The 25,512-nt window shown below is 45.0% G+C and overlaps 1 protein-coding gene across 12 annotated transcripts in view; it reads left to right on the forward strand.

Moving 5' to 3' along the window:
- MYCBP2 (MYC binding protein 2) overlaps window positions 1–25,512 on the forward strand; it is a 3,160,061-nt gene that overhangs the window by 857,448 nt on the left and 2,277,101 nt on the right. For all 12 annotated transcript variants that reach the window (XM_069639721.1, XM_069639717.1, XM_069639718.1 and 9 more), the window contains 2 exons: window positions 779–904; window positions 989–1,116. In XM_069639721.1, coding sequence (XP_069495822.1) covers window positions 779–904; window positions 989–1,116 — 254 coding nt within the window. The remainder of the gene's footprint in view (window positions 1–778; window positions 905–988; window positions 1,117–25,512) is intronic.

Consider the following 25,512-nt stretch of genomic DNA (forward strand, 5'->3'; position numbering starts at 1 on the left):
ATTTGCAAAGCAGCTACATGGAGCTCAATACATACTTTCACTCAGCACTACTGCATTGACACTCATTCCAAGACCGATGCACACTTGGGACAAGCGGTTCTAAGACATTTATTCGCTCATGGACCTTTTCATATCCCACCTCCTTCTTCCACTGCTCGCTAATTTATGCACATTGTGATCTAAGCAGATTCCACAAGCCTCAGAAGGGATACATTACTCAACGTAATCGTATCTTCGATGCTTGTATCTGCTTAGATTCACATGCGACCCCCCCCCCTTCTTCCCCTCGGAGAGAAGGCGCATGGATGCTTATGAGCTTGTCTGATACGTATCTGCTTGGATACAACTGTACTCTCGTTACACCTCCTGCTACCTCATGTCAGAAAAATAACAATCTGAGGGACCTTGATGCGTGAGGGATCATGGGTACAGTGGACGTCACACTAGGGATAGTCTTACTGGCATGCCCTGTCGACGTCCCTTTTTGAGTTTCGAAAACAACAACTGTAATACTCTGCCGCTTCCACTAGATGTTGGCCTATGCACAGCATGTGAATCTAAGCAGATACAAGCATCAGAAATACAATTACGGGGAGTAATGTATCCCATATTATTATTGGTTTTATTTTCTTGCTTGTGATTTCCTTTGTTCTTGCATGGCCCACAAGCCTTTATCGCAATAGTTTGGTAATGGTTTTAACATGTTTTTGTAGTCTCATATAACTGAAACATTTGTGTTGTTAAGCCGATGTTTTCATTTTTTGATTCTTTGTTTCAGGTTGCCTTGACACATTAGCAGCTATGCAGGACTTAAAAATGGGTGTTGCCAGCACAGAAGAGGAGACTCAGGCAGTTTTGAAAGTGTATTCAAAGGAGGACTACAGTGTTGTTAATAGATTTGAAAGTATGCATCCTTGTACACACTCTATTTTCTTTAAACCCAATTCAAAAGTTGCATGGAGATCAAAATGCCATCTTATTACTTCAGGTCACGGCGGTGGCTGGGGATACTCTGCACATTCTGTTGAAGCCATCCGTTTCTGCGCGGACACTGACATTTTACTTGGTGGTCTGGGTCTTTTTGGTGGTAGAGGTGAATACACAGCTAAAATCAAGGTAAGCACATTTATTTTTCCCCTCCATCTGTGTCCACCTTGTAGGGTTGAAAATCCCTTCTCGTCGGTTTAAATCCCTTGAAATGTGTGCAAATTTTTGATTTATGCCTGGACATTTTCCCTGGTAAGTTCAACAGATATCACAGGAGACATAGCTATTACATGTTGTGGACATTTGTGAAACTCAGTGCCCACTTGTCTCCCCGGGCAAGGAACCTTGGCGATTCAGCCGTTCTGGTTAGTGGCATTGTGTCTTATAATTGTGCCTGCACCTGTTGGTCCTTTTCTTCGCTCTGAGGAAACCTTTTTCCTTCCTGTAGGCTCCCGAAAATTGAGTGTCTAGTTTATAAATCCAGTATTCTAGCAACTTTATTTTTTTTTTTTCTGTTGTGAGTGAACATGTAGAGTCGGTCTGTTATGTGCTTAAGCCAGGAACCCATTAAGGGTATCTGGATGTGCGCCCCTCGGAGAGTGCACAGTTGGATACCTTTTGTCATATAGTTCCCCTGCGTTTGTCAGTTAAGATGCTAATAACAATGGGAATGTGAAATTCAGCACTGATTAGCTGTCTGTCAAATGTCAATGTTGCAGGAGTTATGGGAGTGGAGATTAAGGTACCCCTCTGTCTTCCTGTTTGGTAATAAAAGCTGACACTCTGCACCAGTGCTTTGTCAACTTATAAGATTTGATAATGAAGCAGTAGGAAGTACAACTTGCTGAAGAAGGTGAAAGCTCTGCTCCTGCATCTCTAGAACCTCTGTCCCTTCTGCGAACAAAACAGTTTGTATTGTGCTCCTTCCCCTAGACCTGGTGGTAGCAGCTGGGTCTGTTATTTTACAGGTGATTTTGTTCTGAGCTCTTGGACTTGCGTACTACTTGGCCCGGCTTGGCTGTCGCTTCCCTTGATTTTTTTATGATAGAGCTATGTAGCATGACCCTGGTACCGTTCACTTGGCATGGGGACCTCAAATGGCATTCCCTGCTGCACATTGTTCCAACCACAACCTGTTACCATGACTATGTTCACAATCACTCTTAATTGGATCTGAAGCTTCACTTTCTTCCATTGGTCTTCATCAGGGGAGCCATTTGGTGTCTGCTGGGGTGTCTATGCTGTTCTTCCGGTGTCAGTGTGAAGATGAATTTCCAATATCTGCCCTAGTGGGATGATTTTGGAAGGCCACCCGATTTATGGTAAAGGGGGAAAACATTAAGAGGTTAGTGTTGGGAAAGATTTCTCTTTTGGCAACTGTCCTTCCATAGTTTCTATGGACCCCCCGCATCCCATATTTTTGCTTTATTATTTAACCTGTTCTGACTTTTTAAAGGGAAGCAAAGCCTTCAGCTTCACTTCCCTTGTATTTTTCTAATTTGTTTATTTGAAAACTGATGAGCCCCAGACTATCAGTACTGGGAAACTGTTTCTGTTTTACATTTTATGACTTTTTAACATTGCACACGGCATCTTGCAATGCAGTGCAATGGGTTTACTTTTGTATCACCCAAGCTTTTTACACTTGGGGTTTTTGGTTACTTTTATATGTGCCTAAAGAGAAGCTGTTGGCAGCAGATAAATATTAACAATTTTTGCCTAATTTTCAGTGTGCACATTCGTGTTTACCATGTATGGCTACTAAACGTGGCTAGTGCCCTAAAATGGGCGTGCCATGAGAATTCTGTCGGCCATATTTCAGTTTGGCGTTCTTTCTGCCTTGCCAGATCTGGAAATCCATTATTAGGTCATGCATTTGTTCAGGAAAGCTACTGCTTTCACAGTGTAGTGATGTGTGTGTGGTTTAGGAAGGGGGTGGCACTGTCTGGTCCAATTCCACGTCCTTGGTGCCAGAGAGTCTAGGAGTAGGTCGTGAGTGAAACCTGTAGTTGCCCTTGGTTGGACAACTACTGGCTGTTTGAAGTGCAGATCCTTACCATTTGTGGGTTTGCTTAAAAGCTGGATTTTGGATAGCCGACTGAAGATTCAAAGACGACCCTTGAGGAAGCCTGGCATCCCTTCCTGCATCTGGCCTGGTGAAGCCCTGTTGGGCTACCTGAATCCCCGAAGACCAAGAGTGGTGCTTCAGCCCTTGCAATAGTGAGACAAACCCACCTAACGCCTTCTCAAGGATCCAGCTGTCCTGATCCTTCGGAAGTGTTCCTTGACCACCCAGTGGACGGACCAGCTTTTTCTATCTATGGCTGCCTTGCTAGAAGAGTCGCCATTCCATGATTGCACCCAGATCTTTGGTGGTTGCCAGCTTGTGGTACACGCCTCCTTCCCTCCAAATGTCTGCATCCCTGGATCAAAGGATTCTATCCTGCCAGAGCTTCTTTGACCACGACGACGCCTGTCACCTGCGTGCAGAGACGCTCGTCGGAACTTGCCTTCCCCCGTCCTCTGAAGTGTCCTCAAGATGTCTGCAGCGGTGCATCTTGCATTTCTTCCTTGCCAAGGGTTGCATTCTGCATCTGGACCTGACCAGAAGAATCCTTGCACCCATAGATCTTGGGTACCTCTCACTGGATCCAACGGCAGGAAATCCAGCCTCCAGTGACCCACAAGTGACTCAAGTCATCTGGGAAAATCTGAGTCAGATTGGTAAGCAAACGCAAAGCGTTTGTCCCCCTCACGCACCATTGTCCTCCTTAGGATAACATTGGGAATAAGTACCTTTGTTTCCTAAACTTTCCATTCCACTGCTTTTTGGTTATTGAACCTAGGTAGTTACTCCTAAATACTTACCTTGGTAAAATTGTTGAGTATTTCGAACCCTCACCAACACAAGTTAATTATAATTTACTTGCAAAGACTCCTTCTGTTGAGAAGCATTGTGGCTCCCGTGACCTTTTGGACACAAGGCTCCATTCTTAGGGATTGGACTGCTGAAGTTGGGGACATTCACTTGTGACTTGGTTCCTTATTAAGTATTGTACGATCATTTCACCCGTTAGTTTCATTTTCAAGTGTGTTGCAGATGGCTTAGACTAGTTAAATGTATTTTTGTACTTGCCTGCTGTTAGGACTGATTTTCTATACTATAGCCTGGTGGACAGATGTCTAGAAGTCCAACCTATATTGTGACGGGGACAACTCTGGGGAGCTGTAGTCAAACCAGTTCAGGTAGCAGTGACAGGCGGTCTAGGCGAAGATCTTCAGAGGTGGTGAGCTTGTAAAGGGTCTACAATTAGGTCACACAATGGGAATCACAGATTACACGTACACTTAGACGGGATGTATAAAAATAGTTATTTATGGCCAAAACACATTATGAAAAATTACTACTAGCAAGTAGTTATCACACACGACTTATAAACCTATAGATAAAATTGTCCAGCCCTAAGTTGTCTGGGGCATTTTGCCCAATAGTTCAGGTAAAGGTTCCACAGAAGTTATGAATCAGGGAAAAAATGCAGGTAGGGTCTCTGGGTCCAGTGAAGGGTTCTCGGGGTTACGGTACAAGTTAGACTAATGACCAAAAGTAGCCTCAACGTTCAGATGTCTTGGGCAAGCAAGCAATGGCAAAGCCAATATTGTTAGAATTAAGGTTTATTATAAGGTCAGTGAGTATAGAAGTAGGTAAGAAGCTCTGTGACTTACCCCGTTATCCGATTCTTCCCCAGACTTGGCAGGACAAAGGAAGAGGGTCCAAGGTTGCTTTTCCCAATGAAAGTCGCAGTCCTTGATTCGTAGGGGTTGCAGGTTTGAGCTGATCTCCGGTTGGTGTCTTTCACTGTTGCAAGCACTCTCGATTGAAGATTGCAGCAAAACACGATGCAGGACCCCTCTCAGGACTGGACTCTGGTCAGGTAAGCTATTTCGGACTGTGGTCACTGCAGCACGGCGACACAAAGGGACTCAGCAGCTGCAGACTTTCCCTCCTATCTCGGGTCCCCTAGATGCTAGGACACAGAAATTCTGTTGAGGTCAGTCTCGTAGTGCCAGCTGAGGATCCCCCAAGTTTCGGGCTGAAACCAGGAACGGTGACGCCTGCAGCACGGTAGCATAAAATCGAAGCAGATCAGCCACAGGACTGTTCCTGGGCACTTCCAAAGCCTTCCTTCGGCAGCGCACCGAGCAGACGTCAGGAAGGGAGGGTCCCTCCAGTCAAAGGGTCGCAGCTCTTTCGCAGGACTGCTAAAGATCAGGAGCAAGACGGGGCTCCTCCAGGACAGCAGCAGAATTTGGTCGCCAGGTCTCATTCAGTCAGGTCACAGGTTTCCTTGCGGGGCTTGCAGCTGGATAGGATACTTGGCTCCTTCAGGTTTCTCCAGGATCTCTGAAGAATGGGTGCAGGGTCCTCTTCTTATCAGAAAATCCAGGTAAGAGCTGCTTCCCTCAATAACCAATAGCAGGACTAGCCCACACACCCCAGCAGTGGTCCAATCAGGACCACTGGCGGGGACATTCATGCATACCACTCACACACCGCAACCAGTTTGTGCATTGGGAACAGACAATCCCAGCCCACATCCTGCCAGCAAACACACACAGTCCTCCAGTGGCCCGCCAAAACCTTCTGCATTCCCGGGCACTGGAAGTCCTTATAAGGATTTTCCTGGCCTCTCAGGCCAGGAAGAAGACTAAAGAACAAGATGGCAAAAGGACAAGCGAAAAATCTTATGGAACGGCCATGTTCGACCAGTACCCATAGTTCGTAGACAAACATGGTAAACGCGGTAAGGCTAAAAAGGCAAATTCCCAAAAAGTGGGAAAAAGCCACTGTTGCCACCAGCTTATCCTTTTAGTACACCTAGAGTAACCAGAAATCCTCTGAGTGTTAGTCTAGGGCAAAACAAAAATCTACCCCATTGTACTGCAGTGTAAGCACTATTGTACAAGGATAAAAAGTTACCACAAGTGATGCAAAAGTAACCAAAAGTTGTAACACAGTAATACGACTAAGGGAAACAATGTTCCCAGTACTGACAGCCTGAAGGACATGTCCGTTTCCCCATGATATGAGTAAAAGCAAATGTAGTGAAGCATAAGGCTTCACTGCACTGCAAAAAGTACAGGTCAGAAAAGCAAAATGTTTGGGGATTCCAAAAAGATGGAAGGAAAGGTGCAGTAGAGAGAAATCTTTCCTAACACTTGTCTAAATTGAGCTACTGTGTATTATTTTGTGTAGACTTGCTGAGGGTCCCTGACCCCACTCTCCTGAGAATAGCCTTTACTGCTCTCCACATTTACCTTGATTGGGTTTTGGCTAACCTCTGAGTTCCCTGTTGACTATAACTAGGGTGTCCACCAGGCCAGATTCTAGAAATCCATCTTAACAAGTTGGTGGCAATGGTTGTGATAAGGTCTTGGGTACTTGATGTTGTTCACTGTTGTAGTACTATAATTATATTTGCACAGAACACTTTGATTTAAAAGTGATAGGTTATGTAACAGTTGCCTACTCTTAATAGATTTGAATGCAAACATTTACCGTGACTTCTCTTGCTACTGTCAAGGTAGATTTTTTTTTAACCCTTTTATTTATTAGACAGTCGTGAAACAAGCAGCTTACAGAATTTCAAAACAGTTTTTTTTTACCAGGACCTGTCGCGGCAGTAATTGTAAGACAACACACAAAACAAGAAAGAATCAAAGACATATATTGTACCATGCGCCGGTGTCAATAACACCAATTAGGGTGATATTAATCTCCCACGGTAGAAGCCTCAGTCCCTGCAGCCGCACTCCCATCATTCATTCGTGCCACAGCCTGAGTGGTCCACAGATGTCTTTGGGTCGGCTCGCAGGAGTGACAGTCTTAACATAGCCGTCCTCCACATTGTTAACATACCAGTTCTCGCAACCATTCCTCTCTGCTAGGGAAAGATTTTGATTGCCAGTATTGAAAAATACATTGTTTCATCACTGCACATGCAATGTTAAAAAAACGATGCATCACCACAGACACCTTACCCAAGTCTCCCAACAGGTACTTGATCGGAGCAAGGGTCGGTGGGATCGCCAGCATTTCATCTAGCACTTCTGCCACCTTGTCCCATAATGCCAATATCTAAGGGCAAGCCCCAGTACATGTGAGAAAAATCATAATGCGCCACCCCACATTTAATACAGATGCTACTTGCATCCAGAGAAAACCTGGCTACCCTGGCAGGAGTCTAATGCAGAGGATTAAATATCTTGAACTGGATCATTCAAAAGTTCGGCGTTCAGGGAGACAGTTTTCATCAACTGACAGCATCTAATCCATTGTCATTCCTCCAATGACATCCCCAAGTCTCTCTCCCAAGCAACCTTCATAGGGTTCCTCTGCCAAAGGTGTATCTGTAGGAAACTATAAAGTTTGGACACCCCACGCTGCCCGCCCCCCCTGTCCAACACCATTAGATCAATGCACTAGTGGGATTCTGGCTCTTTAGGAAAGGAGGGCCACCTGCCGCGGAATGCATGATCCTATATTGCAGAATTTGGAGGGCGCCACTTCCCAACCTGCAAGAGAAGTCCTCAAATGATACAAACCTTCCCTCTGGAAACATATCCCCCATCATTTGGGTACGATGTCCTTTCATCGACACTCGTTTTTACGACTGGTGTTTTTCGGCCAAAACCTGGCCGAAAAGACCTTTTTTGGGGGGATGGGAAAGGGCATAATAGAGGCAGGGATTCAGGGGGCTAACCCCTCCTCCCCAAAAAAGATTTTCGACAAATTCCACAGAAAGAGTCATAAAAACGGGTGTCGATGAAATGACATAGAACCATCATTTGACCCGACAAATCCCAGCTAAGTAGTACAACTCAACATCTGGTGCTGCAAAACCACTGTGCTCACGGTTAATTGATGCAGGTGTGATTCGTGGTTATCCGCGTATAGTGACCAGTGATTTCGGGAAACCATAATGCCCAGATACCAAATGTGAAGGGGGTGGGGGCACCAACGAAACCCTCCAAGATCGACCAAATGCCCAGGTAGTGGGTGTAAGCGGAAAACATTCAGACTTCAAAATGTTAATCCTGTACCCAGAGAACTGTGTGAAGTTATGAATATCTGCCATAACCGGACCCACATTTTATTTCAGGGTCACAAACATAATGCAGTGTATCATCTGCATATAAGGAGATGATTTGGGGTGGATCTGAAATCCTAATCCCTCTATACCCATGGCTCGATAGTGAGCGCGATTAACAGGGAGGAGAGAGGGCACTCTTATCTGGTGCCTCTTCCTAGTGGAAATGGGGCTGAGATGGTTAGGTTAGTGCGAAGACAGGCCATTGCTTTGGAATATAGCAACTGTACACACTTCAAATAGTAGGGACCAATACCTAGTGGCAAAGAACCTGCAACAAGTAGCACAAACAGACTAAGTCAAAAGGTTTTTCAGCGTACAAGGACGCTGCCACAGCTCTAGCCCGTGGGCTTATCTGCGCCATTACACTGAATAATCGTCCCAGGTTAAAGGCATTAGTTGTAGTAGGAATTAAACCAGACTGGTCCGGGTGCACTAAAAGCAGCATGAACAGGAGCAGTCGGGTGGCCAAGACCTTAGCAAATATTGTTGCATCCGAGTTGATCGAAGACAGCGGCCTGTTTGAAGACATGTCTTAGGCAGGTCTATTGGACTTCGATATTAGTTATAATGGCGTGACGCATAGTTCGGGCAGTACCCCTGTCATCAAGGCCTCCTCCCAAACTTGTAGTAAACAGGAAGTTCTTGTGAACATTCTTTATAGAATTCGATCACCAGCCTGTCTGCACCAGAGCCTTACCTGATGTCAATGATTTACTGGCCTCGACCACCTCCTCAACACTGATAGGCTATTCCAACCTCATGGCCCCCTCCACCAGTAAAAATGGCAGGTCAATGCCCGACAGGTTTCGGTTGATATCATCGTCTGACATACTTATCACAATTCTAATACAATATCAAGTTGAAATTGGCAAACGTGTAATATATATCCCCTTCCTTCACCAGAACCAGGTGTTATGGCCCGTTATATTGGTAATAGGCTTACCTGCCTTATTTCCCTCACCGTACCGCATGGCTGTGAGGGCGAAGGTCATATGCAGGACCTGCAGTCCATGAAATTGCAGCAGCAGTTGCCTAATCCGACCCAACACTGCCCCATCTTGAGTCCTACCATGCTCATTCTACATGTCCCTCAGCCTGCCCGTCACTGTGTTTAATTATCTCCTAATAGTACTAAAAGCCCCATTAGAGACTGACATTATAATCCCGTGTACCCACACCTTAAATGACTTCCAGAGTGTAGCATGTAACGCTACTGACCCCTCATTTAGCTGAAAAAACTCAGGTATATCTTTGTGTAGCCCTTCAACTATACTCTAATCCTTCAGCACCGCCTGAAGCATCTTCCAAAGGGGACACCGTCTAAGGCACTAACCAAGCACCAAGGATAAAATCACTGGGGAGCGATCTGAGGGCATTTGGGGGGTGAATTTCACATTTCTGGACCATCAAAAGTAACTCCGGGGTAGGGGTGTACCGAATAGTAGATATATTCGGCCGAATACCGAATGTTGGGACAAGTATTCGGCTGGAGCCAAATAGTTGCCTTTTTAATAAATAGTTTTTTAGAAAAGAAAAATACTTTGTTACTGAAAACCACACTTTGAGAGAAAACTGGGAAGTGTCTACTTGTACTTTCAAATGTTCCTTTTGGGCCTTCCCAGTCTTTCTGGCTCTAGCAAGGCACTGAAACACAAAAGGAGTCCTCGCAACTCCAATTACTTAAACATTGTGACATTATGTGGGTCGCCATTATGAATGCAACTATTATATATGCATTTTTATGCTACAATACAGTGTGTTTAGAGGCCTCAAGACCTGCTGTAGGAACACCAAAAATGAAAATATTTTCACAGTGGGAATGCAGCAATGTATTTTTGAGACCAGCCTTGTGACTTTGTTTGTTGCCCGGAAGATGGTCTGACCTTTAACCCATTATACAGCTATTAAAGAATAGACCCTTCTACTCAAGTCCTGTCACACTATCTGTATTTAAGCGACAGCTGTTTAAATGTACACTTCCAAGTTGTTTGTCTAAATGGGTTAGGTTAAAATACCAGATTTTGTTTTGGGCTTCTGCCTCAGGCCTGACGCCCATGACCCCGCCAGGGCAGTCGTCTAGCCCCATTGTTACCGGTAATTGTGCGCTGGTGAAGTGCCGAGCTGTGAGCGGCTCAGGTATGAGGGGAGGTGCAGCTGCTCCTTGCAGCAAGAGGGTGGAGGAAGAGAGCCACAGAGTAGTGAGGCCCTCCATTAAGTCAGGGAGACCTGTGCAAAGTACGCCTGTGATGAACCATGTGACCCACTCCCAGCTGCTGCACTTCATAACACTGTGTGATCCTGACCCTCCATTCCCAGGTCAAGCAACACTGGAGCCACTTGGAAACATGTGTGACACTGGCTTCTTGGCCTACTAAAAAAATGTATGGATTCGCATGCATTGATGGCTGTACTGTTAGGCGCTGGGATTTGCTGGAGACATCCCTCAAAACGCAGGTTTCCAACACACATTGGCAGTAACAAAAATAAGGTAAATTTAAAGGAATTCCATTTAATTGTTGGCAACAACACAAAGTATGAAACTGGTTAAAGGGAACAACCCAGAGGCACTGCCTTAAGGCAAATGTGAGGGCCGACTATGCAAAGGTCTGAACATTCCAACCCCGTCAGGATCATTTTCAACACCGAGTTCACACCCGGCCTGAAAATGTTTATCTATTAACACATTACAATTTTTAATGTGAAGGAGGTGTGTGTTAGGCAGAACTGCATGCAGTACCCTTTGGGACCACCACATACAATTAGGACTACAGATGTAAGCAAAACCAACCTTTGCCATAAATCTGCACTACACAGTTTTGTGGTAGCGAGCTGACCAGCCATGCTTAACTCAAGAGGGAATGTGAGCAGTACAAGAGGTTACACAGAGGTCTTACAATCACAGTCGTTCAAGTAGACACTTACACTCAAGGTGTCTTGGTAAAACACTTATTAATTTATTACACACTCATTTAGAAAACATTCACTAGAAGGAGGCAACTTAATATTTAAGCAATATGACCCGAGCGGCGGGGGCATTACCGACTCAGGTAATGCCCCGGGGCCCATAGTTATAGGCCCCAGCGAAGCGAGGGCCTTAATGAAGGCCCCGGGGCATTACCAGAGTCGATAATGCCCCCGCCGCGAGGGTCATATTGCTATTAGTATCCCGGCCCGCAATATTTGCGTGACCGGTGTACTAAAAGCAATATTTTTTCTGTCCCGAAACGTTGCGGCGTTTCGGGACAGAAAAAAAGAAACGGCCAAGAAAATGGCCGCCGCCATGGAAAGGGAAACAAGTCTGTTTTCCCTTTCCATGGCGGTCATCGGAAGCGGACGCGCTGGGAAGACATGTGTTCCCAGCGCGTCCGCTCCCAAAAAAGGATCAAGAAAAAGGTAAGTGGTGTTGGGAGGGGACCAAAAAAAAAACAAAAACGTACCTACGTCCCCGCCGGGGGACGAGGAAAGCCCCAAGCCGCGTGGAGGCGCGGAGCGGGGATTGCCCCGCTCCGAGTCTCCACACGGCTGGAGACTTCCCTCGTCCCCTGCCGGGGACGCCGAAACAAGAGGGTAAGTTGGGGGGGGGGACGGGTGGGAGGGAGGAGAGGGAAGGGAGAAAAAAAAATACTTAACCGAGTCCCCGGTGGGGGGCGAAGGCAGCCTCTCAGCCACGGGGTGGCCCCGCTTCGAGCCTCCCCATAGGCTGAGGGGTTGCCACGCCCCTCGCCGAGGAAAAAGGCTGTGGAATCCCGACGGAGGGATTCCCGGCCGGGTATGGACCTGGCGAGAGCCAATCAGAATTCTTGTTTCATTCTGATTGTCTCTCGCCGGGGTACTAATATACAGAAAACACACTTCAATATCAAAACAATGAGCTTCTGAACAAATTAGGCTCCCCTGAAATAGGAGCAACATGGCATTTCAGTTACTTTCAATGGAAGTACAAAGGCACAAGTTAGCAGAATAGATCACAAATACTTTCTTAGGCAGTGCAAATAGTTTTAGTTCACTAGAGGACTCGATTCAGTTCAATAGGCCTAGGCCAAAGTCAATGGACTAGTGTCTTGGATAGGAAAGAGCAGTTCTTTAAGTAAATGGTAAAGTCTTTGCAGAAGTTCTCAGAAGTAGTTTGTACGAAAAGGAATCATATGTTGGGTCACAAGCTGATTAGGCCTGCAAGTTGGGAAAGTTCCACAAACCTTCACTGCGAGAGAGGCTTTCTCTCAATCGGGTTGGCACAGTACCTTAATATGAAGCAAACAATGCAGCTGAAGACATTGGTTCCTGACAGTTCATGCAGATCTCACTGTTCCTGGGCCTCAGTCATTGGGACAAGAGGGAGGACGTCTGGGGACTCCTGCACTGCACGGGATTGTCGAAAAACGCGGACAAAATGGAGTCACTACATTTCGAGTAGCTGTAATTCAAGCACACAAGCTGGTGTTCTTCCCCCTGGTTAATCGTAACCAGCTTTGAGAATGGTATCCAAGTGGCTTAAACCCATGCTAAACCCACGCGGTTTTATGTAAATATCTTGACATGGCATTAAACATACCCTGGCTTTTATCACAGGTGTCGTCGCACATTCCCCTTCTGACACCTCTAAACTCAACTATATCTAAATGGCTCACCAATGTTAAGCACTTATTTTATTGTTTGCCCGTTAGATGCTTATACAGTAAGAAAATACTCTTGCAAAGCGCCCACAGGGCAAGGGAGGGAGCAGGAGTGGGAAATACATTAAAATACATTGAAAACACAATATATAAGAACAATGGTGGGGGGAGAGGAAAACCGGACGAACCTACTATGCCTTATGAGTATTTAGAACGTTCAAGTGCAGCAAGGAAGAAGTCAGGCGGTCAGTATTGTGGAGTTTGATCTCATGGGTGAGCCACCGATTAAATGCTAGGAATGTTGAGTGCTACACGGACTGGAGCCGCGAGGGGTCTAAGTGCGAACCACCAGGGCGGAGGGTGTAAGTGCAACTGCAGATATACAGGACCAGGAGGTCAGGGCCCCGAGGATGCATAAGGGCCCAGACACCAATTGCAGCAACTTTGGGATTAGCAGGGGAGATAAGAAGGGAAGGAGGAGGTAAAGAGGAGAGTCTTAAGGATATTCCGGAATTTAAGAAGATCTTACTCAAGGCACAGAGGGAGGGGGAGGCTGAGGAAAGCAAACAACCACCTGCCCTCTGTTTAGTGTGAGAAACAGTCCATTAGCAGCTTATGCTCCAACTCTGAGGGGCTCACAAGCATGGCTGTCCGAGCTGCCAGAAGAGGTTTGGAAAGAGAGAACCATTCCGTGAGGAAGGTATGATGGTACTGTATTTCCAGTGTAGATGCATATATGCCTGTCTTGTTTTCTCAAACATATTGAATGTTTTAAAATTGAATTGATTGTTTTTACAGTAAGTTATTTTCAGAATACGATGCAGAGGCATACATTTTGGCTTGGTACCAAAATAGACCGCAAGGAACTGACAATAGCATTTTTAAAAATGTGACTTTATCACAGTTGCAAACAACTGTGTTTAGTCTGAAGAACTCGCATGTCGACTCATTTATTGGTTAGAAATGTTTGCACATAAAATGTTACATATGCACTCTGCAGCTAAACAATGATGAAAACTGTCCTCTTCGAACACCAACATATTCAGGGGTGACTGGTGCGTGGAATAAAGGAGTGTTCACTTGTGCTATAGCTCCGCATGTTGCGTGAAAGGTCAGAGTAGGGAATCCAGAGAGGGTGAAGTACTGGCGGGGTCTAGTAACAAGTTAGCTTGCTGCAAGGTCAAGGTAAAATTACTAGGAACCAGTTAATTCAAGTAAATTAGGTGTCAGAGAGAGAACCACAGTACGGTACTAACTGCACATTTACATCAAGCATACATTTGGGAAGTGCCGTATCGAACACGCTGGCAGGAAAAATGGCCATGTTTAAAGCTTTCCTGTGCTATTTAACTAAATGACGGTTTTATTTATTGAAAAGGTCATCAATGTAGAGAATTGTAGCCATTACCTTCGCATTACCAGAAAGAGCATCTCCATTTTCGTCTCGTGCCCACTTGAACGCATCTTGGAAAATGCTCACATAGAAGGGAAAACATTTGTCTAGCTTTTTCGTGATCATTAAATCCTGCATCTCCCAATGCAATAGTGTCCCTCGGGAAATAGAAAGGACATTACAGGTGGGGTCCTTAAGGGGCTCCAGTCTCCTCTGCGAGGCTGGCAATGGCAAGGTGCACATTTGCTGCTATAGATGACCGTAACCTATGGATGTGTTTGTGAAAGCCAATTGGCTTATTTATGCACGCTCCTGAAAGTACGTGCTTGTTACCATCCGAACACCCAAGCATCTACCCTCCCTCGCCACTCTATAAATAATGCAGGTGTTCTCGGATCATCTGCAGATTAAACATCAAAGACTTGAATTGTCTACCCATGTAACGCACTGCCTCTCTGATCTCGGCGCTGTGAAGGTTCAAGCGCAGCTTGTGCCCTAAAATGGCTGAAGGGCTGGGAAAATAACACCCGCGACTCACTGGAGCTTGCAGGGAACCTTCAGTGGCTAGCTAGCCGAGTCTTTGAGCAATTAGGGGTGTAACCTCAGCTACGAGTACAATTCAAGTGAGTATTCAGACGAATACCAAATAGCTGATTTTCAGCCTGAATTCGGCCGAATACTTACTTGAAGGCAAAGTTCAGTACACCCCTACTCCTGGGTGATCAACCAAAAATCGATACGTGACCCTGAGTCGTGGACTGAGGAATAGAAGGTAAATTCCTTATTAAGCAGATGCAGCGCTGTCATGGCCTCTGGGCAAGAACTAGTGCCAGTGCCACTAGGCCGAGTGTTTGCTGTTCTGGTGGAGTGCTGGAGTAACTCTACTACCTCTACTGCTGGGAGGCGGACCTGTGCTGTGCCTGTGCCTTGGCCATAAAGACTCACCCCTGACGCGGAGCGTCCGCAGAGTGTTAGCCGAGTGTTTGTCGAGGAGCGGGGAGGAGTGGGTATGGAAGTAAGTATACTTACGACCGCTCCACGAATGCGGAGTCCGGTAAAACTATCAGCAAATAACATGGAGTCCAAGGAACCCAACACAAATATGGAAGATGCAGCTGCTGTTGATAAAAATCACCATCAAATATGAATGTACCATCGCTGGCACAGCTTGCGCCACACATACGGCAAACAACAACAAAGTTAAAGTCACCATCAATACTGGATGCTGCACAGGATGACGAGTCAGCAACTAACAATATGGACGCTGATGCTACAAACTTGAGAAGTAAGTTGATGCCGCCGCGCCCTGTGCCAAAATTGAAAGACGCTAATGCACGGAGTAATTGTTGTCAGCGTTTGACTTTCCCCTTCCCCAACCCTTCGAAGCCACGGCCCCTTACCTTGTCGGCCTCCCGTTGGACTGACGCGGTGTGTGGAACCAGCGGTCCTGCGGTGAGCGGTGTGCGTCTAGCTGGGGAGGCAGAAGCAAGCGCCGTGCATGCACGTTGCGCTGCGAGAGACGTGAGTGAAAGGGAGGGCATGGAGGCCTTGCAGAATGAAAGCGAGAGGGAGGGGGGGGCATGGTGGAGTCAGCGCAGCCTCTACTCTGGTCGTGTAAGCCAGTGCAGAGGAACATGATGAAGTTTTCTGCGTCCTTTTGGAAGAGGCAACCTTTAAACTTAAGACAAAGCCCCAAAAGGCTGTGGAGGTTGTGACAGGAATAACGCCTATAGAAGCTGCAGTTCTGCCTCTTGACTCTCCATTATACATGAATGCGTTGGATGAACTCCCAACGAATGGAGAAAGAAATTAGTTCAGGCAAGATGAGCTTACACCCACTAGTGGAACCACGAATAAAAACAGACAACCGCAATATCCAGTAACTGAAGCCTGCGTGCCTAAAGAATGGGGCACTACAAAACAAAATAAGGTAGGCAATGCACGCAAAGTGCCTGTGCCTAAACAAACTGTTCTAAAGAGAAAACCTTGGGATTTACAAAAAAGAACAAATGACCTGCACTTCCAATCAAACTCAAAATCTATGATAGAAAACAGATCAATAAAATGGCATTTTAAAGTAAAGTCACCAATAATACAACAGAGGAAGAAGCAAATTATGCAAGACATGGACAGGCAGGACCAAGACAAAACACAAACTACACAGGAAATTACTGACCAAGAACTACTCTTAGTATCCACTCAATAAACTTCGCTCCAAACAGCCCAGAATATGGACTTTGGTACAATTCCAGATGATAATCAAGAGAACGATTTGATGGAATTACAAGAATAAAATGGAGCAAAATATGGACAAAATGCCATAATGCTTACAAATCAGGGTGAATGCATTTTGGACGAGACATATAGGAGCGAGGATTATGCATTCATCAAAACCTCCACCCCCCCCTATCAGAATATAGCAATAGCAAAAGTAGATACAAACACATCTACATTAGAAATGGCCCCTGAAAAGAAAGCAGAAGCTGATCTTTGTAAACAAAAAGGTAAATAACGTTGCAGTTAAATACCCACAAAGGAGGGCTTGACAAAGAGACACAAAAGGTGATACAAAAACAAGATAAAGAAATGCAAACGTATTAAATAAGCCTACATGAAAATGACACTGAGCATGAACGGGCTCTCGCTAATCTCAAAACAAGACAAAAAAGGGACTGCAGCAATAAACAAAGTGCAACAGAAAGTTGCAGTGCGACCACACAGGAGCATCTTGAAGCCTAAGCAGAACAATGCGCAAATCTACAAGCAGCAATTGGGTCTATGGTTAACATCACGCTTTCTCCCTCTCTCAAATTATGAGGCACTGTATGATAATTACAAAGACCAAACCACATTGATGGCTCTTATGCAATCAAAATTAATATACTTGGAATCATACATAGAAGCAAAAAAGGAAAGGAGGATAAGAGAAAAGAACTCAGAAAACGTGATTTTCAAAACCTTGATAGATTTATTGGAAGATGCTCGGGAGGATAAAAGAGCTTTTTTAAACTGCTTAAGCGAGACCGTGAGATTTATGAAAAGGGATCCACCAAAAAAGACGAAACTGGCAAAGAAAGAGATTGAAAAGAGATCATTTCACAGACAAACAAAAGCGTGCAAATAGTCAACACAGTACCTAAAATGGTTGAGTGCAATATGGGGAGAAATTTGACATCTGTAGAGGTTTCGAAAATAAGAACTAATGATTAAATAAAAGAAAATCTCCAAGTGGAGAATAGAGAACCACAGAAAGACATTAAAGGATAAATATCGACCCTCAAACAGGCCATATAGTAGAAAGGGAAACCCCCACCCAAACGAAGGAACTGTTTGCAATAGTTGATCAGGAAAACGAAAAAAAGGAGAATGGTATAGAAGAAAAAAGAAAACTATTGGAAGGGCAAAATAAAAAAACAAAAAACCAGGTAAAACAAAGTGACAACTAATGGTGGAACAAGAAATTTCATACAAAATCTAAAGCCTTTTGAAGATCTCGTTGTGAAAAAGACACTCAAATAGGTATTGAGGTGAAAAAACCAAAGGAAGACCAAGCACAAATATTATAAAAAGGGAAAAGGACCTTTATAGGTAGTCAACCGGAAACAGAGACTGAACCGACAGATGTGGAGCAAGCAGATGAAGCAGCACTCCTGTTACTATCAGTCTATGATGATATAATTGAACTCGAACTGGAAACAGATCAGATGACTGAGTGTTTTAGAGCTGCAATCACCAGCAAAGAAACCAACCCAAAAAATAAAAAACGACGGTTTCAAAACACTGGAAGAAAAAAGATCACTTATTGAGAAAAATAACAAACAAACTCAAAAAAGAATTATTTAAAACAATGTTTGAACAATCAAAAAAAGTTCTTTTAAGAAAAAACAGGGGAATGCTTGTCACTCGCAAAAAGAGGGAGCTCAGCCAGGACAAAGAACTATGAGACGCCCCGAAACGATAAAGGAAGAATCAACAAATCATAAAATAACGCTGGAAAGAGTAATTAAGCCCAATGACGGCCTAATTCTAAACAGGGCTAATCTTATGAGTCTCCTACACAGAGTACCACAACTACAAGTAATTGATCCAAGAGACCTAAAGATTGTAGCTTTCCCAAAAGAGGAAACAGATAACATCTGGATCCATTTAGCCTCCAAGTCGGCAATGCATCTAATCCTAGCAGCGACCGATGAATTGAGATGCCTGGGATTTGATCTGACACACTGCCGACGTAAATCTTCGGAACATACACAAAGAGAAAAATAATCAAATATACCCAAGTGTCATAAAGAACCTCTGAGAGAGATTGTGGAAGAAGACATAAACAGCAAGCCCATAAGATTCTCTCCTACAGTCCTAAAAGGTCCCAAGGCGCTATGGATGAGGATAGAGGGCCAAATGTACAAATCTAACGGCGGAAAGGAAATGAATATAGAGCAACTGGTGACCAAGATTGATCTTGAAAATCATGGACATGGCTAGCGGAGACACTAGGAGTTAGGGAACAGCCATAGACCGGAAGTCGAGAAGAGAAGCAGTGCCTCCAGATGTCCTCTTGGAACAGTCGAGGATTTAAGCATCTGTTCCAAAAGATCAACACTGAGGTGATTGATGCCGACATCATATGCTTACAGGAATGTTGGCTAGTGGAGGAACTGGTCATAGATGGCTTCACAAGTTATTTAAATAAAGCTTATAAAGGACAAAAAGGGAGACCATCAGCTGGCTTTATTGACACTAATTAAAAACGATTGGAGGGGCAAAGTTGAAAGTGTAATTAATCCATCACCGCTAATACAGATAATTATACTGCAAGAAGATTTACAGGAATGCAAAAATAACAAAACCCGAATAATCTTTATTTTATACTGGAACATTAAAGCAAAAGACGGAGAAAAGTTTCTGGATCAAGTAACAATGAATATTGATGAATTAAGAGCAAAATTCAGTATGCCACAGATATTATGCGGGGACCTGAACATGACTGTTGCATCAAGGAAGGAAGAGGTGACATGTTGCAACACAAACATCAAATGAATAGAGCAAAAAAGTGGTTCACAGTGATGAGATCTAGAGACTTACATATGGTAAGCGGAGCAGTACCAGGTGATCTGGATGGAGCTAAAACAGGGTCCTCACACATTGCCACGGCAACGCTGGACTTCTATTTTGTAGATCTGAAAACATTTAGGTCTATTGTGTCGCTAAAGATAGTGCCATCAATAAAGAGCGACCACAGTATCCTACTTCTTAACTGTAGTGAACCAAATGGGGGAAAAAACAAAGATCTAAAAATGTAATAAAATGGGCACACCAGGTTACCACAAATAACTGGCTGAATCGCCTCAAGTTGACTGAGCAAAAAATCAGCTAATCTGGAGAGCGAGATAGTGAAGTGGCAGCTGTTGCCGGACAACCAAGTTTAGTATGAAAGTTGCCTGTCAGCCTTTAGAGTGTCAAGCCAACAGATGTCCTCAACCAAAGTGACAAGATTACATCCGCATAATGAAGAGCTGGCTAAAAGAAAACAAAAACAACTGAAAGACCAAAGAACAATCAGGCGCCTGAAACCACCAGATGTAGTAAATCAGAGAAAGGAACTAAAAAGAAACTATCATCATTAAAACTATATCGGGCAAACCTTTACCAAAAGGACTCGGAATACATGCTTATGGCACTGAACAATAAAAACTCATTTTTTTTGGGTCACTAATAAATAAGAATACAAATCCGCAAGGAGCCGAACAAATAAACCCAATACATGAAGCACAGTGGTTGGAGCACTTTGGTATGATATATGGACAAATAAAAAATGATGCGAAGTATGACGAAACAGAAGAGAATAGAGTATCCTGGCAAATACCCTTTGAAAAACAAGAAATATTGGGCTTAATCGGCAAACTGGGCCCAGGCGGCCTGATGAATTCAATACTAAAACAAACATCTGAGTTGTGGGCAGACATGTGCTTCACATTATTCACAAGAATATATAACACCTCGCAGGTCCCTGACTCCTGGAAAAGGGCGATAATGATACCAATGTTTAAGCGAGGAGATAGTTTTCTGGATTCTTTCTATCGTCCTATATCGCTATTGGATGTCCTAGGTAAACTTTATGCGGGCATACTATTGAAGAGACTGAAAGAAAGGTTGAGAGGGACTGGAAATATAGACAGCAGACAAGCAGGTTTTGTCGAGAGAGTAGACTGTGGACTGAACTTGCTAATATAAATCTACTCAAAATGAAGGCCGTGAGGGGAAACAACAAGCTCTACCGAGCGTGCATAGATATGGCAGCAGCATTCGACCGAGTGGATTGAAATATTCTATGGTCTAAAATGCACGACAAGGGATGTCCACCAGATCTTATAGCCGTCATAAAGCACTTTATACTGGGACGAGTATGCAGGTGCGTTTAGATCAAAGAGGCACTCTTAGTGAACCTTTGAATACTCCTAAAGGCTTGAAACAGGGTTGCCCGTTAGCGGCCATACTGTACAACTTTTATATCCTAGATACGGGAGATAACTTGGAGCCTGCAAGATCCTGCTCACCACGTTTAGCAGGAAATGCCATCAGCCACTTGCTGTATGCGGACGATTTAATCCTGCTAGACCTGACACTAATAGGCCGACAAAAAAAACTTGACGAACTAGAAAAATGGCAACATCAACAAACAAAAAATCAATGTTGAAAAATCAGAGATTCTAGTCATGAAAAAAAAACAAGTAAAGGTAAAAAACCCTTTAAATGGTGCCTGGGGAAAAATACAATACGGACAACAGAAAACAAAAAATACCTGGGAGCAATAATCAGTGCCGACTGGGGGGGATAAGCCTTGGATAGAGCATCTTCAAATAAAAATTGACCAATTGATTGCCCAAGCCTTACTAATGAAAAAGAAATACTGTAAATTTACGGTAAAACCTTTGGTAGAATTTTATAAGGCCAAAGTAACCTCATCAATAATGTATGCAGGCGACACTGGACTACGAATCCCATGGGTAATCTGGGATAGGCTTGAGGCAAGATTCTGGCGGAGAACCCCAAATCTACCAAATGCGCTTCCAATAAGCGTAATTAGACATGAGCTGGGTCTTCACTCACTACAGGTTCATGTTGTATGGAAAGCTCTATCAACGTTCAGGAAAATAGAACATCCTGATTGTCCACCGCAATACAAAATCCTGAAGACAGAAATGGGGAAGACATCATGCTGGCCCTTAGAAGAATGGAGAAACAAATGCCAGGAGATCCTGATGAACATGGGGTCTAATATAAGCAGTCTATGCGAAAATCTGAAGAGAGTAACAACTCTGTTATTCTCAGTGGATTAGTTGCAGATAGAAGCAGCCCGTGTATCATCCTCCAGTCATAATCCGGCAAAAAAAGTAACAAACTGCTGGAATTCTGCCAATGTATTTGAACAAGAGTGCTAACCCACATCATAGAGACCGGATTCTAGGCTTCAGATTGAACATCGTGCGCACAAAGGAAGTCCTGGTTAAATATAAGATGATTAATGAGAATATTTGTCGCCTATGTCATGAAGAACCAGAAACTCTGCATCATCTAACTTTGTTTTGTAAAGAATTACTAGTGGAAAGAAGTCAATTATTGCATGAGGTGTTAGAACCAAAGTGTGGCTTAGATGCCAAGCTATGGTGGGAAGCACTCCATGATAGTCCAAATCAAAAGACATCCAGAAGATTGGGTAGCTTCCTGGAACAAATGTTTAAAAAACAGGAAGCTCCTTAAGAACATATTTAATGGGGAAAAAAGTGAATTACGGCGTAACCGAATTCACTCTCGCAGCCAGGCTAAAGAGTTACAAAAAAGGAAACACCTACCGGCAGATGTGGACCTGGCTGTGTGTGTGTGGGAAGGACATTGTCTTTTTATAGCAAAAGTTTGTATGTTTTTTACACTGTATGCTAAATAAAAAATAAAAAAAAATTAAAAAAACTAGTGCCATCATCTAAAGGGTCCAAGTGGACCCAGTCCTGGTGCCTTTGGCGCCAGGCTCATAAGAAAGTGTGCTCTGCACACTTTATTTCTGGTGCACGTGTTATTTCCGATGCACATGTTATTGCCTTCCCTGCAGGTTCCCCACGTGCATCTAGGTCAGGCGTGGCCATAGGGAAGCATTGGGCTGCACATGCAGCATCCTCTGGGAGTGGCAAGGTGGCGCATCCTGATTCCAGCAGTCATCACAGTCGAGGTGCATCCTCACCTGTTCCGGGCGTCTAAGCTATGCAGGAGCCCATCTCACCCAGCCGCCTCGCGGATCATCCCTCCAGCAACCTGTCATGATGCCTACCCCCGGGGAACCAGCAACCCCGGAAGCAGGCATCAAGTTATTTTGAGCAAGCCCAAAAACCCCTGCTAGGGGCTGTTTGGGTGCGGTCCTGACGCCTATGGCGCCAGTCTCATAGAGTAGAACTTACCTGATGCAGACCTTGCTGCAAGCTTACCTGATGCAGACCATGCTGCAGAGCTCCAAGCCAAAGGAGGCTTGGTAGGGACTATTTTACCTAGGGACTTTTTTTTTTTACTCGGGTGGGGCTGGGGAGGAATACTTACCTGGGACTACTTTTGAGGCTATTTAAACCACGCCCGAAGAGCAGCACATGCTTCGCGTTATTCTGCATCCAGCAGCGTAACGCTCACCGTGTCTGCAAGCCTGCATCCAGTCTTCTGCCACGCCTGCCTCGAGTCTGCAGCTCCTAGAAAAAGGGAGGAACAGAAAGAGAAGAGGTTAGAATAAGAGCAAAACCTTCGATCCTTACCTGAATTCCGGATCCACCGCGCCTTCGAGCTGGAAGAAGCATTTTACGCGCGCCGCCTCGCCTGCTGCAGCGCCGCGCTGAACTCCCCGGCCTTCGCAGCATCCTCACGATCCACTGCATCCTTCTGCACGTTCCCGCCGCACTCTGGCACCTAAGGGGAACACAAGAACAGCAAAGGTGAGCCAAGGGAATAAACGGAGGCAATAGTAACTACCCCCATAGAATTACCTGATTACCGCCGGGGGTACTATTCCTCTTCACGGGTCGGCGCAGTCTCCATTGCATCCTCGCCGTACCCCGGCCCCTAAGGGCAACAAAAGGACAACAAGGTGAGATGAAATGACAAACAAGGGGAACTCTTCTCACCACAATAGACTTACCTAATTTTACCGCCGGAGAGATTATTCCCCGAACTTAATATTTTCTCTCCACACCTGAATAAGGGAGCAAGCCACAGGTTACATTCTGGCCTTATTTTATTGAACTGTGTAGGATAAGCCAAATCCTTACCTGAACTTCGGCAGCTACCACGAGGAACTCTTCGATGGGGTCAGGCTGCAAACTGCAAGGAATCGGACAAGAGTAAAAGTCAGACATGTGAACTCTTACGAACTACATACTTTTTGGAGTCAATATTGTTCTGGAACTCACCAATTCCTTTGAGCCAGTGAAGAAACTGGTTATCAACGCGCCCCTGCACTCAATGCAGGATGGAGAGCTCATCTTTTCAAACTATCAGTTGAGACTATAAGAGGGGACATCAAAGGTGATCTGTGGGGAGAACAGCGGGGGTGGGGGGGATTTACGCTCCACTCCACGGGTGGTTAATTACCTTTCTCCATTTGCAGAAGAATATTCCTACGGCCAAGCAAACGAAGCTAGGTGGGCCAGTCCAGTCCGTCATCTCGGCCCTATGCATCACATTGGTGGAGACCGCAGCTGTCCAGTTCAGATCGACGCCTCTCTTCGCGCTTGACATTAGAACCCAACTTACCTTCTACTGGGGACCTTGTAAACTCCTCTGGCCTCCATTCGGACTCGCTCCCAACACCGCGGCTCTGCTGGGCCCTTCATCACCTACTGGGGAGAAGGAACGACATTACAAGGGTTACAAACAATAATCACAGAAGAAGGACATTGCAAAAGGATATGGACAATAATCATTGTTAAGAAACACTTACCTTTGAAGTGGATCAGCCACAGCCGGTCTGGGCTGCCATGCACACGGACCAGTGAAGAAACTAGGTCCATTAAAGGTACCCCTACAGTTGAGAAGCAGGACGGAGAGCTCATCCTCATAAATAAGCAGGTGAGACCATATGGGTATACGCATGCTCACCTCATTCTGGGAAGAAGGGTTCGAGGGAAATCTTAGTCCAACCACAGCATTCTCACTGCGTCTCGTATTCCGTCAGGGGCAGTGTCTGCAACCAGAGCAGTCCATGTTACAGGAGCTGGGGAAGAAGTCTGATCCAGGGGAGCCAAGTCCAGGGAGGGCTGCAACCGTGCCCCAACGCCCCCGCATAGACCAGGTGAGCGTAACAATTACTCACCAAGCATCCGTATGTGGTAAATAACTGATGCAATGTCTGGCCACTTTTGGACAGCGACCAGGGATTGACAGTAGTTCTGTCAAGTTGATGGTCCAGGATTTTATTAAAATCACCCTCCATATGACATACACCCCATTCCCATCCCCTATCTCATTCGATAGCTGGTGATAAAACATGGTGTGGTCTATATTTGGCCCATAGGTATTCACCAACACGAAAAGGTCACCCGCCAAAGTGCCCTGCACTATAACATAGCAGCCCATCTGCCCAACACTACTCCCGGAGTCCCTAAACCCCAGTGAATGGTGTATTTGAGTAAGGACACCCCACGACTGTTAGGAGTAGTCCCTATAGAACCGTAAGGGGCCCCAGTTTCTTCCAAATGTCTCATGCACTTTCTTCACTGCATGAGTTTCCTGTAACATTAAGACCTTGGGCCTGTTTCGATCAATATAACACAGGATCTTCCTGGCCTTGACAGGTTTATTCAAACCCTGCACATTCAATATCAATAGTTTCAGCTGGAGCTAACCCCCATCTCTTCCGTCACCCACCATGTGCAAGTGTCTGTCTCGCCAAATTGGAAATGTCCCTCAGTGTCCCATATATTGCCGCCTTCATCATGACCATTAAACTTTTGAACCCCCTCCCCATGCCCCCACCTGCCTACCTCACCATCCACCCCAAGATGACAGTGTATTCCCCAACATCTTTCACACATAACCTCAGGTAGCCCGATGCAAACTTCAAATTTATCTTGGTAATATAAAGACGAACAGCATAGCGTCCAGTAAGGCATGACACAACAGTTCTCCCAACCAGTGGCAGGTTTCAGCATATAAAGGTAAATCAGTCACCTGTTGCGGGTCGGCTCGATGTACCGTCTTCCAAGTCGGCGTCCGGACCTCGTCCCTTTTGAAGAAGGCTTATACAATTGACTGTGAAATAAATTAATAATTGTTTATCAAGAAACCTTGAGTGGGAGTGTTTATTTGAATAACTGCTACTGTGAAACATTACTGCTCA

The sequence above is a fragment of the Ambystoma mexicanum genome, chromosome 7q (assembly GCF_040938575.1).
Source record: "Ambystoma mexicanum isolate Mex_15411 chromosome 7q, UKY_AmexF1_1, whole genome shotgun sequence".
Classification (NCBI taxonomy): Eukaryota; Metazoa; Chordata; class Amphibia; order Caudata; family Ambystomatidae; genus Ambystoma; species Ambystoma mexicanum.